The 17616-nt window shown below is 32.1% G+C and overlaps 1 protein-coding gene across 1 annotated transcript; it reads left to right on the plus strand.

The window, feature by feature from the left end:
- Window positions 1-10090: 10090 nt before the first annotated feature.
- LOC114334474 (uncharacterized) lies at window positions 10091-15953 on the plus strand. The gene is made up of 2 exons (XM_050658383.1): window positions 10091-10571; window positions 14716-15953. The coding sequence occupies exons 1-2, from the start codon at window positions 10397-10399 to the stop codon at window positions 15894-15896; spliced, it is 1356 nt and encodes a 451-aa protein (XP_050514340.1). The 5' UTR covers window positions 10091-10396; the 3' UTR covers window positions 15897-15953.
- The last annotated feature ends 1663 nt before the right edge of the window (window positions 15954-17616 follow it).

The following is a 17616-nucleotide window of genomic DNA, read 5'->3' on the forward strand; positions in this document are numbered from 1 at the left end:
CCCCAGGTCTTAAAGACAACAGCTGAGGTCTTATGTTTCTCAACAGGGGAATATGCTTGTCCCGTCTGGGGTAGATCTAGACACGCCCAACATGTCACCACGGCGTTACATGAAACATGTAGAATAATTACCGGTTGTATGAAGCCTACCCCTCTACCATTACTGTACCGGGCAGCTGGATTCGCATCACCAGACGACCGTAAATGCGCCTCACAATATGTGGAGAAGTTCAGGCAAACTTTCGATGAAAGGCACCAATTATACGGGTTTGATGAACCGCCAGGAATCAGCCGACTTAAATCAAGGAAAAGGTTTATGAGAAATGTCAGCGTCGAACCACCCGAACTGTTCCCCCTACATCCAGAACGACCTAATGGTATGAACCTGGACTGGAGAACCTGGCGGACACTCAACCGAATACGCACAGGTGTTGCCCCTGTAAAACAGAACCTTATTAAATGGGGCATCAAGACAGATAACGACGCACTTTGTGAGTGTGGGGAAATACAGAGCGTGGAGCATCTGAGAATATGCAGACTTTGCCCATCACAGTGTACCCTCGATGATTTATGGCTCGCAAATACAAAGGGTGTAGACGTAGCCCGATATTGAGCAGAAAAACTGTAGTCGGATCCAGACACGAAAAAGTAAGTTTCGAATATAAAATTTTATGCAAGTTCCCTATTTGAGCACTGCATGTGTGATTTCTATTTTACAAAATGACATGGCGGTCTTGTTTTTCACTTATCAAAATTACCCAATTCCCAAACGTGGCAATTTTTCAGAGACAAGCTACTCTTTCAAAATCAAACGGTCGAAAGCTTTTACCATTTAACAATTTCATTTTGTGAGTTGTCTTGTCGTTCCATAAGGTTGGTAATAAAAATATTTTTCCACCTACCTCTACCGAAAGTATACTTTTCCGGACCTGATTGTAGGGAGCAAAGTTGTACTTTTCCTCCCTAGGGAGGAAAATATTTTTCCTCCCTAGGGAGGAAAAGTAAAAGTGACGTCATGGTATTTCATTCATGAAATATAACTTATTGACGCCCTGTACAATATCTATTTTCTATTACGTAAGTATCTATACATTTTAACGTTTATTTAAAAACACTCTGTATTTTGCAGAATGGAAAAAACAGTAAATTGTTATTCTGATTTAACAATGTTTACATTAATAATTTGACTTTTATTATTGACAGTTGACAGTTATATTGTACCTACTTATTAGTTTTAGTTCTAACAAATTTTGTTGGTTAGTTACATAGATAAATTAAGTAAAAATGAAAAAATGAGTTGTTATTTGAGGAAGGTGGAAAAACCATATGTATAACATGGGAGTAAAGTGCCTTTTCCTCCCTTGAATGATTACTGCCCTCCGCTACGCGTCGGGCAGTAAACTTCATTCTCGGGAGGAAAAGTAGCACTTTCCTCCCTTGTTATACAAATAGCTATTTTATATATACAAGTACAAAAAAAATGTTTAGTAGACTGTTAACATTTAAAATTAGTACCTAAATAAAAATAGGTTTCAGGCCTGGATCCCGCGCACCAAGAAAAGTTGATTAATAGCAAGCTAAAAATTTGTAATTAGCTTAACGGTGTCTAGTCGGACAAACTTTGATGTACGGGAACACTGTAACAGGGTAAGTTTTAATTGTGGAAGAGGTTAAAAATTTGGAACGGCAGATTACGAAAACGTCCCATGTATTTTGTCGTACAGAACTTCCAATTTATTTGTTACCCTTTCATTAAACTCTCCTGCAAAAATCAGATTGCTAGTTACCACCAATATAACTCCTATCATTTGACTTATTCTACGTGTCGGACTTATTAAAATGCCCAACATATTTGTCGTACAAACACTTTTTAATATATTATATAAAGTTTGGTATTGAATAAACTTAAAAACAACCTGTTAGTTTTCACAATCATAAACTTGTCAGGATGACACGTTGCACAATTAAAATCACGTTCCACAATTAAAACTTCCCCTGTTCCAGTGTTACCATACATCAAAGTTTGTCCGACTACACACCGTTAAGCTATCAACAAATTTTCAGCTTGCTATCAATAAACTTTTCTTTTGATATGCGGGATCCAGGTCTAAAATATAGGTACATACTATCTGGGAAAAATATGAAAATAATAAATAAGTAATGCAAAATAAGTAAAAATGAATTCAAGTTATATTCTATTATTCGCTGTATTTTATAGATAGATAACAGGATTAGTAAAATATGTAAACAAAGTTAAAATATTGATATACCTAATCCCATAAATTTGACAATAAATTAAATTAATTTACGTAATGTTTTGTAACTAAAGTTCTAATAAAATATGACAGTTTTGTGTTATTTTGTGTTATAGTAATAATTTATGGCTTCGATGCAATACTTTCTTTAAAATTAAAGTATATTGATAAATAAAACAGATAAAAAAGGGTGACATCATTTTTTTAACGAAATTAAAGAAATTACCAATTCGCCAATTTGTAACACAATACTCTGGGTATTGTGATTTAGAAGAGTAATAACTAACAAATTGACGAAGAAATGGGAGAGAAGTTATTGAAGAGACTAGTAAAGAATGGCTAAGTTCAGAAGAACACAAAAGAGACCGGCCAAAGAGACACAAAATCTCAAGTGGGGATTCGGGCTAGCTTTACTAAACTAGAGATTGACTTTGAGATATAAAAAACAGATATTTTTTAATGAATTTATACAGGGTGTTTCATTAATAATTGTCCATATACTAACTGGAGAAAGCTTAGCACAAAATACGAAGATTTAACCTAAAACACTTAAATAAAATGAGGTTCCTTAATGTGTTACAGGGTGTTTTATTTAAAAATTTAAAAATATTTTTGCTCAGCATTTTAAAACTATTCAACGTATATTTATCATACTTAGCAGGAAGTATAGGTACTGTACAAACTACTAAACTATGTTACACAAACGTTTCTGGCTTTTACCAGAGGCGTCCTACGGGGGCAAGTGAATGGTTGACCCTTTCCAAATTCTACGCCACTGGCGAAATTGCTATTTTAGTTCAATTTTTGGATTTTCCAATACTTTCTATGAAAATAATATACTTTTCATACGTAACGATAAAGTCATTAGTTTTCGAGATCTTTGAAGTTAAAAATGAAACGACACGGTTATTTTGATCAGTGTATTGTGTCGCTTAATTTTTAATTTCAAATATCTCGAAAACTAATCATTTTATCGTTACGATTGAAGAGTATATTATTTACATAAAAAGTATTGCAAAATCAAAAATTGAACTAAAATAGCTATTTCGTCAGTGGCGTAGAATTTAGGAAGGGTCAACCAGCCACTATTCCCTGTCGCACGCCTCTGGTTGGTAGTAGCTAGAAACGTTTATTTATCTTAATTTAGTGGGGTGTACAGTACCTACACTTTCTGCCAAGTATGATAAGGATAAGTCTAATAGTTTTAAAGTACTGGGTACAAATAATTTTTAATTTTTAATCATATGAAGCATATCATAAATTAATCAAAATAACTGTGCCGTTTCATATTTACCTTCAAATATCTCGAAAACTAATGACTTTATCCTTACCAATGAACAGTATATTATTTACGTAGAAAGTATTGGAGAATCTAAAAAATGACACTAAAATAATAATTCCTCCAGTGGCGTAGAATTTGAGAAGGGTCAACCATTCACCATCCCCTGTCGTACGCCTCTGGTAGTAGCTAGGAACGTTTGTTATCATAATTTAGTAGGGTGTCTAGTAGTCGCACTTTCAGCCAAGTATGAAAAGGATACGTTGAATAGTTGTAAAGTGCTGAGCAAAAATAGTTTATAAATTTTTAGATATAACACCCTGTAACTCAGTAAGGAACCACATTTTATTTAAGTGTTTTAGGTTAAATCTTCGTATTTTGTGCTAGGGTTTCTCCAGTTAGTATATGGACAATTATTAATGAAACACCCTGTATAAACAAGGAAGAAAATGAGACCTTTTAATACAAAATTTTTAATGCAACTAAGACCACTCCAAACGTAGCAAATACTGGAAAACACAAATAATGTTTTGTTTCAATATCATTTCCACTATTTCCTTTGTATTTTGATGTGTAGAATTCAAATATGAAATCAAAAATTGTTTGACACATTAGGTTTTCTTTAAAAATTCTACTTTATTTTATATATATTTTTTATATTCTGCTTATCAGTTTATTTATATACCATCTACAATTTCCCGTACGTTCGGCTTTTGCAATGATGATAAACAAACCAGTGTTGCCAATCGCATTTCTCTAGATTATCCGATGATCGCTCGAAAAATATCCGATTTGTCACGAAAAGGTACGCTAGGTCAAATATTGTTCTGTTATTAAAATCAATGTTGTCAATGTTATTCTTTTAGTCCCCTTAACATTCATCAAATAACAAAATCCGTTGTTCGTACGCCAATCAGTTGATTGTAATCTATTATCATTATGATAATTAACATAATTGATTGATTAATTAATTATTAATTATCAATTAACGTAACAATTATTAACATAATTGATTAATTAATCAATTAATCTCATAATTGCAATCAATTATGTTTTCAGCAACCCAATCAAAGTTGACATTGACAGTAATTAAATATTTGATGATCAGTTGATTCCATTTCTGATTAGCGTTCGAACAACCGGCCCTTTAATCTACTGGATTCTCTATTTCACATTTTAAAAATTTTCGTTTATAGATGAAAATCTCGTATCCTAGCTGATTATTACCTAATTCATGTATGTAAATACTATTTACTTACTACATATTATTATATTATTCGTATTTTGTATTATCGTAAGTGTTAAATTCTAAATAAATAAATAAATCTAAATATTTCATTATTTGGATCGTTATATTAATTTATTATAATTATTTAAGTAAAAAAAAACACTTTTAAATATTATTTTATTAAAACGTAATAACTACCTAAAAATAGGTACTGGAAAAATAAATAATAAATAAATCAATACAAAATAAACTACAGCTACATTAATAGCATAGGCGCAAAATTTCTGGTCAATGCTTTTAAAATGCATTATTTTTTTCGTGTCCTGAGAAAGCTAATAAATATTATTTAAAAATTTAAACGCAGAATGAAAGATTACATTATTACCGAGGGCAGAAAGTCCCTAGAGACTTCTATAATTTTTATTCTAATATGTTACAGGGGTAAAAGGAAAAGAGAATATTAAGTGTGATTTTTAATTTCAAATATCTCATTCAAAAGAAACATTTTGTTTATTTTAAGGAACTTTCAGCCCTCGGTAATAATGTAATCTTTCATTCTGCGTTCAAATTTTTCAAAAATATTTATTAGTTTTCTCAGGATTCGAAAAAAATGAATACGTTTAAAGATTATTGGTCCGAAATTTTGCGCCTACGCTCTTTTAACAACTAAATATTTATTACAACTAAAACAATAGAAATGTATTTGACAGTCTTGTAGTTATTAAGGTATCAAAGTTATTATCCATAATACCCGTGGTACGTTCAACGTTAATGCCCGACTAAATAATTTTTATAGGCAAAAAATTTGAAGGATTTTTGAGTTAATTAGTAGATATCTAGATATTACTAGTTTCAAATTAGTAGATTTTTCTACAACCACTATTCCAAATGCATTTTTCTGCACAATTTTAAACGTAAACAAAGCTTAATATGTTAACATGTTAACAAACAAGCTTAATATTTTCTCACAGAATAACTGACAGTAGTGTGCAGAAAAGTGACGTTTCTGTGCCGGAAAGTTCTTTTGTGCATAGTACCATTACATTCCTCAAAAAAATCATAAATATAATAACATGTTTTGTTGAAATGGTTTTGTTTAAGATATTAGATTTGATAGAACTTTACAAAAAAGAACCGATTTAACTACATCTCATGTCCGAGAAATCTGGAAACGTTTACTTAAGCACTGCACTACATAAAATGAAAATAAAACTAAATCGTGTGTGAATTAGCTTTCATAAGTTTAAAGACTAAAAACTAAAAACTCATAAATAACATCGGACGGCAGACGGTTTTTGAAATTTAGTTTTAGAATTAGTATGCCTTAAGTGGATGCACTTGTGCATTTAAATTCTAAACAAAGAATCGGCACATGTCCCTTTTGTCAAAAAATGAAAAGTATCGGATGTCACTAACATTCATCGAGTATAGGCTATTTATAAAAATTTGGGTGGAACCAAACAAAATTAATGTGTTGTTGGTGTTGGGAATATATAAATGAGAAAGTTTTATTAGTCGATGGTAGATACACTGAAAAATATCCGCAAATATCCGATTTATTTAAAGATACGAAGAAGATACGACAACTCTCAAAAAGGTAAGCAAATCGGATAATTATCCGCCGCTTGGCAACACTGAAACACACTGAGTTTCACTGAGTAAATTAACTTCCATGAGTTGAGAGTTTTCATGTGTCGTGTTCATTCACGCATCGGAAAATCATCATCGTTTGATATTTACGCATGACAAAAGTATTATTCATTTTAGCAGAAAGCATCGTTAAACGATTATATACACACATCCAAACTTATATGGAATCCTCTGATATTTCTTACTATTTGGTACGAATTTAAAAAAACAGACACACGAAGTCAAACAATATTTATTTTAAAGCAATTTAATAACAAATACATAACAATTAAATAAAACAATAAAGTATTTAACAAACAAATTGAAAGTAGTTGTTTTAAAGTCAATAGCATACAAAATTTCAATGTATTACGAATTATGTTTACTAACCGGAGGGACCGCAGACGTTCGGATACAATTAGCGTCTCTTTGCAAAGACAATGACGTCGACTTTGCAAAGTAACAAGACACTTACTCAACACACACACTACACATTACTCCCCTGACTTAGTGATAAGTTATACAACTACGTGGCTAAAAGGTTCTAGTTCTAAACCAAGGCCAAAATCAGAGAGAAAAATAAAAAGAATTATGTTTAAATTGTTTCTATTTATTTTTTTTGTATTTTGTGGTAGTCAGTGTTATCACCTCTAGTCCTTATGCAAGTTTTAGTTTGCGTGGGCATTCTCCTAATCAAATTATCAACATTTTGTTGGGGTAGGTTACTCCATTCTTCAAGAGCAGCTTGTACTAGCTGTGCGGTGTTTTGTGGATTATCCCGGCGAGCTCTAATTTTTCTTTTAAGCATATCCCACAAATACTCTATAGGATTAAGCTCGGTTGAGCAAGCAGGCCACTCCAAACAAGGGATACCTTCTGCTTTAATGATGTCTGTAGTCACTCTAATGGTATGTATCCATTATCATGCAATAAAATAAAATTTTCTCCTGTTGCAGCTCTCCTGAGCCTGACTACAGGTTATCAACATATCTGTGAGCAGTTAAAGTTGATTGGATGAAAATTAAAGGAGTTTTTTACGGATCACAATTCCTTTCCAGAACATTACACTTCCCCTTCATTGTATATTTGTGAACAGATCTGACAGTTTTCGTTCTTGCTTGTCTTCCTCGACCTCTAAGTACACGATTTAATGGGTCATCTAATTCTACACAAATCCTGACTTTTTTTGAAAATAGCATATTTTGTCAATTCTCAATGTCCCAGTTTTGGTGGTGAAGACACCAATTAACCCTTATCCGGGCAAGGTGGGTCCAACGGGCCCGAGACGCCAATTATTTTATCATAAACTGATAATAAAATTTTTATTAAATTTTATGCAAAACTGAATTTGTTTAGAAGTATGTTTCCTTCAACATAGTCATGAGCTATTTAAAATATTCATTATCATTTTTGAAATTATTGCGTCGAAACGATTTTGTCACGCAAAGGGGCAACACGGGCCCGCCGGACCCTATTTGTATTTATAACTAAAGTCTAAATCTTTTTTAAAGAAGTTAATCTGGCAGTCAGGTAATGTTTTTGTGGATTATATAAACGACTTTTATGATTCCCGAAATCCAATAATAAAGTCTAAACTTGTCACAAACAATGTAAACATCTCTTTGATGTGAACATCAAAGAGATGCTTACAATAGGTGTTATATCTATTCTAAATGAATTTTAAAAACTGATAATCATTGTAGGAATGCAATAATATTGTTAGGTAGGTACCTGTACATATTTTGAAATAAATAATGCATCTGCTATCAGTCGTTTGATATCGATGTTAGTGTCGACAACTAAGCTCCTAAAATTATATTGAATTACAGTGAAAGTAGGTAGTGCGAATAAAATGTCCCAAAAGCAAATCCATGGTTTTTATATTTTTATTGTTTTTTAACCTAATACTTAATAATAATTTAATTTGTCATATCAATTTGCTATTCTACTTGGGAATAAGCTAATCTTGTGGCTTAGTCCCAACTAAAATAGTAAATTGATATGACAAAGTATTAATTTGTAAAAGTAAAATAATAATATTCTTCTGACTTATGCGTTTTATTCATTTTGTAAAGATTGTTTTGTCGGTACTTTATACATGAGCTGCTAATTACCATAATATTTTCTCAGAAGGGTTTTCACACAATAATGAAAGGCAACAACACCGTAAGCTTTGTTCAGGGTATGCGTAAACATCAACCCCTCTTTTCAAATAAAATGGCCTGGTAGATTTAGAAAAGTTTTTATTTATTAATTGTCTTTATCTGGCTCCAAATGTTTATTACTTGTGAATAAATATTTTTTCTACAAAAGTTTTCTTGCATTTCATTATTTTGTGCAAATCCTTCAGTTAGATCGCACCCTCAAGGTAGACCGCATACTATAGTAGCACCTTTTTTAAATCTAGATAATTTAAATTTAACTTTAATAAAAAATCAAAAAAGAATATTAGAAATATGTATATGGGTAAATATGAATAGTACATTCAAGAACATTGGTGGGCCATACGGACCCGAGTTGCCCGGTTACGTAAGTAAAATGTTAACCCGGATAAGGGTTAAGGCGATCAATCTTGTGTTGTCTGGATAACTCGGGAACCCATAACTGTGTCCTGCTGTATACTTCTTGGTACGAACTCTTCTTTCTTATCGTTTCAACTGAAACAGTTACACCTGTAGCTTCCAAAAGCTGCCTTTGGAGCTGCAGGTGAGAAATGGTTGGGTGTCTTCCAGGTGATTGGACAATTAAGCGATCTTGGAGAGCCGTTATTACTTGTGGCGACTTTCCCTTGCTTTATTTTTGAGCTTTCCTAGTTCCTGTTACCTAGCATAGGTTTTGGACAGAACGCCATGTATTACGCCTAGCTCTACAGCTATGTCAATCTGAGAACATTACTTTCTCCACAAGACCAATAATCTTTCCTCGTTGTAAGTTCTAGAACCCCACATCAGGCATATTTTCGTTTTTGGACGCAAAAGTTAGTTTATTTATTTTCGTTCAATTTGCAACTCCTATAATTTGCAACAAGCAAATAACCTATACTGTCCTATACCGTACCGAGCTGTACTATCCGATTGTCTTATTATTTGTTTATTTTCAATAAAAACTTTTATTTCTCGCAACAATAACAAGTATTTTCAAAATAAATAAATATTACTTTGAAATACATGGTGATTTTATATAAGTTTGGGTGTGTGTATATTATATATAATCGTAATATAAATATTTAATAAATAGAAATATATATGCTAAAACCCCTAAATATTAAAATATTTTTTCTACAAATGTGTTAAAAATGCAATTTTTAGCACTCCATACGTGCGTTAAAAATGCTACTTTAAGGCACTAGTGCTTTAAAATTTTTATGGCACTGCAAATCGTATTGATCGTATAGGCAATTTTGATGTAATGTCAAAAAAATATAAAAATGGAATGTCAGTCAAGTTCAAGTAAAAGATTTTGTAGATATTGTCCTGTAATTACGTTTGTAGAAAAAATATTGTATGATATGCGTGTTAAAAAGTACATTTTTAAGGCACTCATGTGAATTGCAGAATGAGCGATAGCGAGTTTCTTTCACATGCGTGCCTTAAACGTGTACTTTGAACACTTATACCATAAATAACTATTAAAATATATGCGCACAGAAAGGTTTTAGAGACAATTGTGTCAATTTGTTGTAAATACTTTAGTTTCTCTACGTCTAGACATAGTCTGTATTTTATTATTGTAAACAGAAATAAATAGGTATTATCGCGGTCTACTAAAGAGACTTAAAAAATATGTACCTACCTATTATAAATATCAAAAATGTGTAAACAATATCAAAGACGATAAGAATAAATTGTATTGTGATATCATACTACAAAATATTGGAACAGTAGTCTTCTGTAAATCACACAGAGTAGACATTTCAACCTATTGTAAAAGATAACACCTCATATAAATTTATTGTCTCCCCTTATTGTCCATTGTATTAACGATCAACAGAGTTACAATATTTAGGATGATCTATTTTTCCAAACCGTTTTTAAAATCGAGAAAGTTTTTTTTAATAGTAACTGGAGTTGTTGTTGGTATTGTTCTCCTTATTATAATTACAGTAGCAGCGTCCAAAACACATACTGGAACAAAAAGTAGCAAAATCGAAGATCATACAGACGAACCGAATGAACCTTCAGGTAAAAATTTAAATATTTTAACATACTTTAGCTTACAATATAGCTGATTTTTTACTCGTCATTTTAAAAATAAGTTTTTCTGCTTTAGTTCAAGAAACTATTTGATTTACATATTTTTAGAGACAGAGAAAATTCTCTGTAGGTCGGTATAGGTCTAGATCAGAGTTTCCCAAACTTTTTTCTCTGGTAGACCCCTTATCAAGTTTTTTAAGTTTAGATCGACCCCCTGCTATTATTCACTTTGAAAGATTAAAATTTCTAACAGTAGTGAAGTAATTATAGTGCGAAAAAGTAAAAGAAACAACACCTTTTCACACATTGATTAATTAAATTTAAATCAAAATATAGTAACTGTTATATGAAAAAAAAATAAGTAAAAAATAAATTCATTTAATGAGGGTGGGGGCGATGAACTTTATGGTTTAAGAAATTATCAACATTTGGCATTAATTTAGTTAGATATAATCTCAAACCTCCTCGGTTTGATCGTACCTTCACTTTCTACTAGGTATGAAAACGGAGAAGCAATTAAAAACTTTCTCGCGGTCTTCCATAATACGGAATAAGTAACAGGTATGTCTTTTTGAAGCTCGATTTGTTGATATCTATCTCTAACCTACCTACGTTCGTCGTTGGTGCTTATTCCAATTAATTCCTCGTGCAATGTAACATCCGTTTCTTCAATGTCACCAAATGGATTAATAATCCATTGCGGTTCTTTGCCATTGACCCCCATTTTCATCTCATAGACCCCCAATTTTTATTTTCACCCACGTAGACCCCTTGTAGGTGGCCATAAACCACGGGGGGTCGATATAGACCACAATGGGAATCACCGGTCTAGATAAATGTCGCTAACGAGTCAGCTGAGCCAACTGGATTCAGTTCGCTTCGGGATACACCACACCACAGGCAGCTCGGAAGACGCTGAAAAGCAGAAAGCTTGATAAGCCGATGGTGGTGGACCCGAATCGAATTTAATCAAAGCTTTCGTTCCTTATTACGTATTTTCATTTTAAAATAAAATCGATATTTTTGTTTTTACGTATTAAATACATTTTTTTTTAAATTTTGTTTAGAAAACTATAATGCAGTGCTAATAGACCAGGGCGCATCTGTAAAAATATTAGTACGTTTGGATGTTGAGAGGTGACTCATATTTATTTTGCACAAATTGCTTGGAAAGAGCTCATATATTGTTATCCTCCTACTCAAAAAGGTCCGGAACATTGTTTAAATAATCAAAATGTCAAAAAATTAAGCGAACATTCGAGTTTTTTCTCCGTTTTTGATTTTAACTTTAAAACCATCCAATTACGAGAAAAGTTGCACTGACATAAAAGTTGCGTAATTAAATTTCTTACAACATAGAGTTAGTCAAAAATTTTAAGTCACCCTTGTTGCAAAATAGCAATAATTGCGAAAAAAACCATAAACAAACAAGTACATATTCGCATTTTACGTTTTTCAACCATTTTTGCTACACTTAGGACCTTCATATTTCACCCAGAAAAACTATATGATATAGTAAAACAATACTGTAAATTTTGTTAAGATCGATTTAATATATTTTGCAAAATAAATTTTGCAATCGAGCTTTCGCAAAAATTATTCATTTTTTTAAAATGTTGCAGGACTGAAAATAGCACTTGACAGCCACTTGAATTTTTCTTACATATAGAAGAATACTGTACCTTTCATTTGCAATTTGCAAAATTAAAATAGGTTAACTACCATGGCGTCAGAAATTTTTTTAAATGAACATTAATTTTTGGTGCTACGCGCATGACAGCGGATACGTTTGCTTTGATTGGGCATTCCAATGACCTTTGATAATGATTGGTAAATTTTAATTTTTAGTACATTTCGATATAAATAAATAAATTTGTTTATTGCAAAATAAAAACACATACTCTGTCCTTTGAAATAACACTTCTTTTAGCAAAAAATTTCTTTGTTCATATATTTTAATTTTTTAAACATATGCAATTGTTTAAACAATATTTCACAAACAATAATCAAATTAGTTTGATTTTTGTAGAATTAAAATATTAAAATACAACAATATATAGTATAAGAAAATAATATATTTGATAAAGATTGGAAGAAATTATGGTGGAAATCAACTTATGTGAATTGAACACCACTGTCCTGCGTGTAGCACCAAAAATTAATGTTTATTTAAAAAAATTCCTGACGCCATGGTAGTTACATTATTCTTCTATAGGTAAAAAAAAAATAAAGTGGCTGTCAAGTGCTATTTTCAGTCCTGCAACATTTTGAAAAAAAGAAAATTTTTTGCGAAAGCTGGATTGCTAAATTTATTTTGCAAAATTTATTAAACTGATCTTAACAAAATTTACAGTATTGTTGTATTATATCATAAAGTTTTCTGGGTAAAACATGAAGGTCCTACGTGTAGCATAAATATTTGAAAAATGTAAAATGCGAATACTTGTTTTTTTTATGTTTTTTTTTCGCAATTATTGCTATTTTGCAACAAGCGTAACAATTTTAAAAACATTTTACCAATCTTATATTGTAGGAAATTTAATTACGCAACTTTTATTTTAGTGCAACTTTTCTCGGAAGTAAATACTTTTAAAGTTATAATCAAAAAACAAAAAAAAATCTAATTTTTCCTTCATTCTTTGACATTTTGATTATTTAAACAATGTTCCGGACCTTTTTGAGTAGGAGGATAACTTAATTATTATTATATGAGTTAATTCCAAGCAATTTCTGCAAAAAAAAGATGAGTCACCTCTCAATGTCCATCTCAAAACAGATGCGTTCTGGACTATAACTCAGGCTTTAGAGTTTCCTAGCTTGATTACTACTATTCAGATTTGAAAGTCTTTTATTTAAAGTTTTTTTTTCAATTTTCAAATTTTATATGGTTTCAGTAGAATCTATTTTATCATTTATCTCTGTTTAAATAACTTCTTTGGTACTGTTTCTGTAATATCCTTTATCTTATTCGTCCATGATATCTTTAAAATTCGCCTGTGTATTCACATCTCAAAGGCTTCAAGTTTCTTCTTCATCGTTTCAGCGAGTGCTTCAGGATTTAACTCCTTAGTGTAGTGCTAAGAAGGTGAGCTGAGATTAGTATGAGCCTTACTTTGATATCCAGATTAAGGTTGTGACTTTTAAATGTTTGGCCATGTTTTTGAATGCATTCCTAGCCTTTTATCTTCCATTGTATATCACCTGTGAGTGACTCCATTGTTCACCTCTTAACACCAATTACCCTTAGTTACCCAAGTATTGCATTTTCCCTTCTTTGACCATGCTTAGTAATTCTTTTTGCTGAGATGAGATGAGGCGCCTAAGTACCTCATCGGTGGTAAATTTTGGTACACATTGCAAAGGAATTTATTCTTTTTTTGTTTTAGAGCCCATTGTTAAACTTTCACAGCATACAGCAAGTCAGATAAAACGTAACATACGTAGACTAAGATCTGATCTTGAAAACGATGTTTTCATTTTCATACGTACTCTCCTAGCTTGTTCAATTTTTTTTTAACTCAAAATTTCACTTTTGAACTTTATCTTCTTTAGCTTAGAATTTTTTTGGGTTACACTGGTTACTGATATTTCTTCCCAAATACTTTATGGAAGATACCTGTTCTATTATTTGTCTACTGGCATACAAATATACCTACTTTTATTGGTGTCTTTGAAAATACTAGAATTTTACAAGCGAAAGTGTTACTTTAATAAAATTAAAATAATATTAATAATAAAACTTTATTATGTGAACTTGCAAGAAGTGAGCAACTTTTAGAACTCCCTCAGCCTTCTTTATTCCAACATTCATTGAAGAAATTATTTATTTATATCTAAAATTTGAGTTTTGGAAACATGTAGATCTAAACTGCAAATTTCGCTATGACGAACTTCAATATTATATTTTGAAGTTCTTGTGGGTTGATTGCTATTAGGATATATTAGGGTACCATCAGCGTACCTGATGTAATCTATGCTGGTTCCGTCAATCTTGATTCCACCGTGGATCTCGTCCAATGCTTCTGTGCAATTCTTATAGTACGACCCTGTCGCACATATGCAGGTCCTCTAGTTGATCTAAAATTATATTGCTCTTTTATTACTTAAAACTGTACATATATTTTTATTTTAGGTCCCTGTGAAATTAACCAAATTCAGTACAGAAATACCCATCCTCTTCTGCTATCTCCTAACACAGACAATGTTATTTATCCACAAGGAAAAGCAAATACAATATTTGCCAGTAACCAAGAAGTAGAATTTTCATGTTCTCAATCAGAAGTTCGAGCAAATGGAGTTAACTTAGGTTCTAGTATTACGGTTGTTTGTAAGTTCAACGAAACATTTATATACAATGGAACAAATATAGAGTGGAAAGACGTTGCATGTTCAAAGTTATTAGTACCAACCATCAAAGAGGTACCAGTTCAAAATTTGAGTTCAGACGATCCTAACAAACCTTGCGATACTGGCGACGATAGTACACTTTTCCTAAATTTGGGCTACACAGTGGACTCAAATCGTTTTATCAATATTGTAAATATTTGTTTTAATACAACAAACAAACTAGCTCTGTATTCTCACTACATTTTGACAAGTGTTACAATTTTTGGATCCAGAAATGTTACGAGGTCTAATATTCGACAACACGATCCGCTTTATAAACTAGGTTACTCTGTAAAAACGGTTTATGATGATAGTAAAATATCAATTAATAATTTACTAGGTTTAGCCAATGATTCTGATAAATATATTAACAGCAATACATTTATTACCACACAACAACTTGCTGCCGAAAATGATTTTTATTTAGCAACGTTTCAACTGGCCGTTAAGAACTACGCCAACATTGCACCGCAATGGAACTCGATTAACAAAGGAAATTGGTTGCAAGAAAACGAAATTAGACTATATGCTAGTAACAACAATGTTAACTTACAAATTTGGAGCGGAACATATGGCGTTATGAAATTAAACAATGAATCATCAGAGCCCACAGAGCTATATCTTCTTGAAAAAGTAGTCAAAAAAGAGTTTGTGATAGCTTTTCCAGTACCTGAGTTATATTGGAAAGTTGTGTATAACCCTTTAAATACACAAGGAATAGTTCTTATAGGACATAATAATCCGTATGTGGACAAAGTTAGTCCAGAAGAACAAATTTGTGAGGATATATCCAGTAAAATAAGTTGGATAAGTTGGGACAAAGAACTTTATGATAAGGGATATTTTTACGCCTGTGACTATAATGATGATGGATTTCACAGCACTGTCACCTTTGCCCCAAATCTGAAAGTAACGGGCTATTTATGAATAACAAGTATATATTTTTTATTTATTATAATAAAATTATTTCCTGATTTTTAATAACGTGTTGTAATTTTTCACTGCAATATCCTAGGCATTTACTCTTCAGTCACTATTTTTTATCTATGTGTATGTATGGTATAAATATGTACGTATATATGTATGTGGATATAAGATAGATTTACCTCACTACAAGTGGTTGATCATACGAGATAATAAGGGAGACACGAGATGGCTCAGAGGTGAGTAACTCTTCTGAGTTCGGAAACAAAAATCTAATAGAAAAGACCATAGAAACGATTCGGGCCGTGGACTTTCTTTCCAGCCCAAATATTGAGATAGAGGGTTTCCCGACAGGAACAGATTTAATCGCTTAAAAAACTTCTTTCTGGAGCTCAGAATAGGAAGATCAATAAACAGGAAAAAAAAGCTGCTGGCACGTAGACCAAAGAAAGTTCACACAAAGATAAAGCGGCATAATTAGGAAAATATAAGAGAATATTATAACTCGCAACAAAGAGAGAACAAAAGGTCACTAAAAACTAAAAACCTCTTATGGGCAGACCAGGTTATCATGGTTTATGTCATCCTCATCCAGGTCATATAACAAAAGTATTCATGGTGGTAACACACAAAGAGAGAGAAAGAGAGAGAGAGAGAGAGAGAGAGAGAGAGAGAGAGAGAGAGAGAGAGAGAGAGAGAAAGAGAGAGAGAGAGAGGCTGATAAATCAACTTAATCAAAGCAAGCGAAATCAAGACCTTGAGATGGAAGACTGGACATTAAAAAATCGGAGGGTCGGAGAGAATGAATAAACCCTAGTCTTCTTTATTGACAAGGTATTATGCAAATCATTGATGGCAGTTCACTTAAAGCCATAATATAGACCTGGAATAGTATCCTTCAAGGCAATCACTGGCCTCGATGGCTTCAATTAAAGCCCTGCAGACGAACTTTCACGGTAGTAAGGTAGCTTCGGCCCAAGTTAATATTGATATGAGAAGGTTCTATGCAGTGGCGGCTCGTGATTTTTACAATAGGGGGGGCTAACCTAAGTGTAAAATATCTAGACAAATTTGCACTAGCAAAAAATGCGCCAAAAAATGTAATTTAATGCCCCATATTTTGACAAATGTTTATTTACATTTCATAATATTATCATAATTCATAATTTCATAATATCGTATCATTTTAAAAATAGTTAGTTTAATTGCAAAAGTGTAATACCAAAGTTTGTGTCGTTTACTTATTAACAATTCCATCTTTGGAAGTAGATATGCATATCAAAATAAATACAGATTTGAAGTTTTGCAGTCCATACAGGTTGAAGGTTCATATTTTTTAAGATATTCAACTGAATTGTTTAATTCTAAACGCGGCCTACTTCGAATCCAAAAACACGGTAAATTATCGATACTTTGCTTTGCGTTGCAGATAGGTATCGGAAAAAGTTATTTGAACAAGTTGTTCCAAATATTATTCTAACCCCACATAACAAATTTCATAACAAAATTCGCACTTTTAGTTTTTTCATTATTTTTAGTCAGGACCCTAAAATTCGTTGTCCCGAGATGCACGCAACAGAGGCGAGAAACCGACCAGCCTCCCTTGCTAAATCTCCGGGCAGCCTGTGATGGCACTGTTAGGAGACCGGGTCTCCTTAAGGCTATGGGTACATAATTCGCAAATATTTTACGTGTATCCCTACTTTTTCTGTCTTTACACGGC

Source organism: Diabrotica virgifera, chromosome 8 (genome assembly GCF_917563875.1).
Source record: "Diabrotica virgifera virgifera chromosome 8, PGI_DIABVI_V3a".
Classification (NCBI taxonomy): domain Eukaryota; kingdom Metazoa; phylum Arthropoda; class Insecta; order Coleoptera; family Chrysomelidae; genus Diabrotica; species Diabrotica virgifera.

Bases quoted from the DNA above. Each gene is read 5' to 3' on its own strand.
- LOC114334474 (XM_050658383.1), top strand. From the start codon at position 10,397: ATGATCTATTTTTCCAAACCGTTTTTAAAATCGAGAAAGTTTTTTTTA. The intron at 10,572-14,715 runs GTAAAAATTTAA...TTTTTATTTTAG, and splicing joins CGAACCGAATGAACCTTCAG to GTCCCTGTGAAATTAACCAA.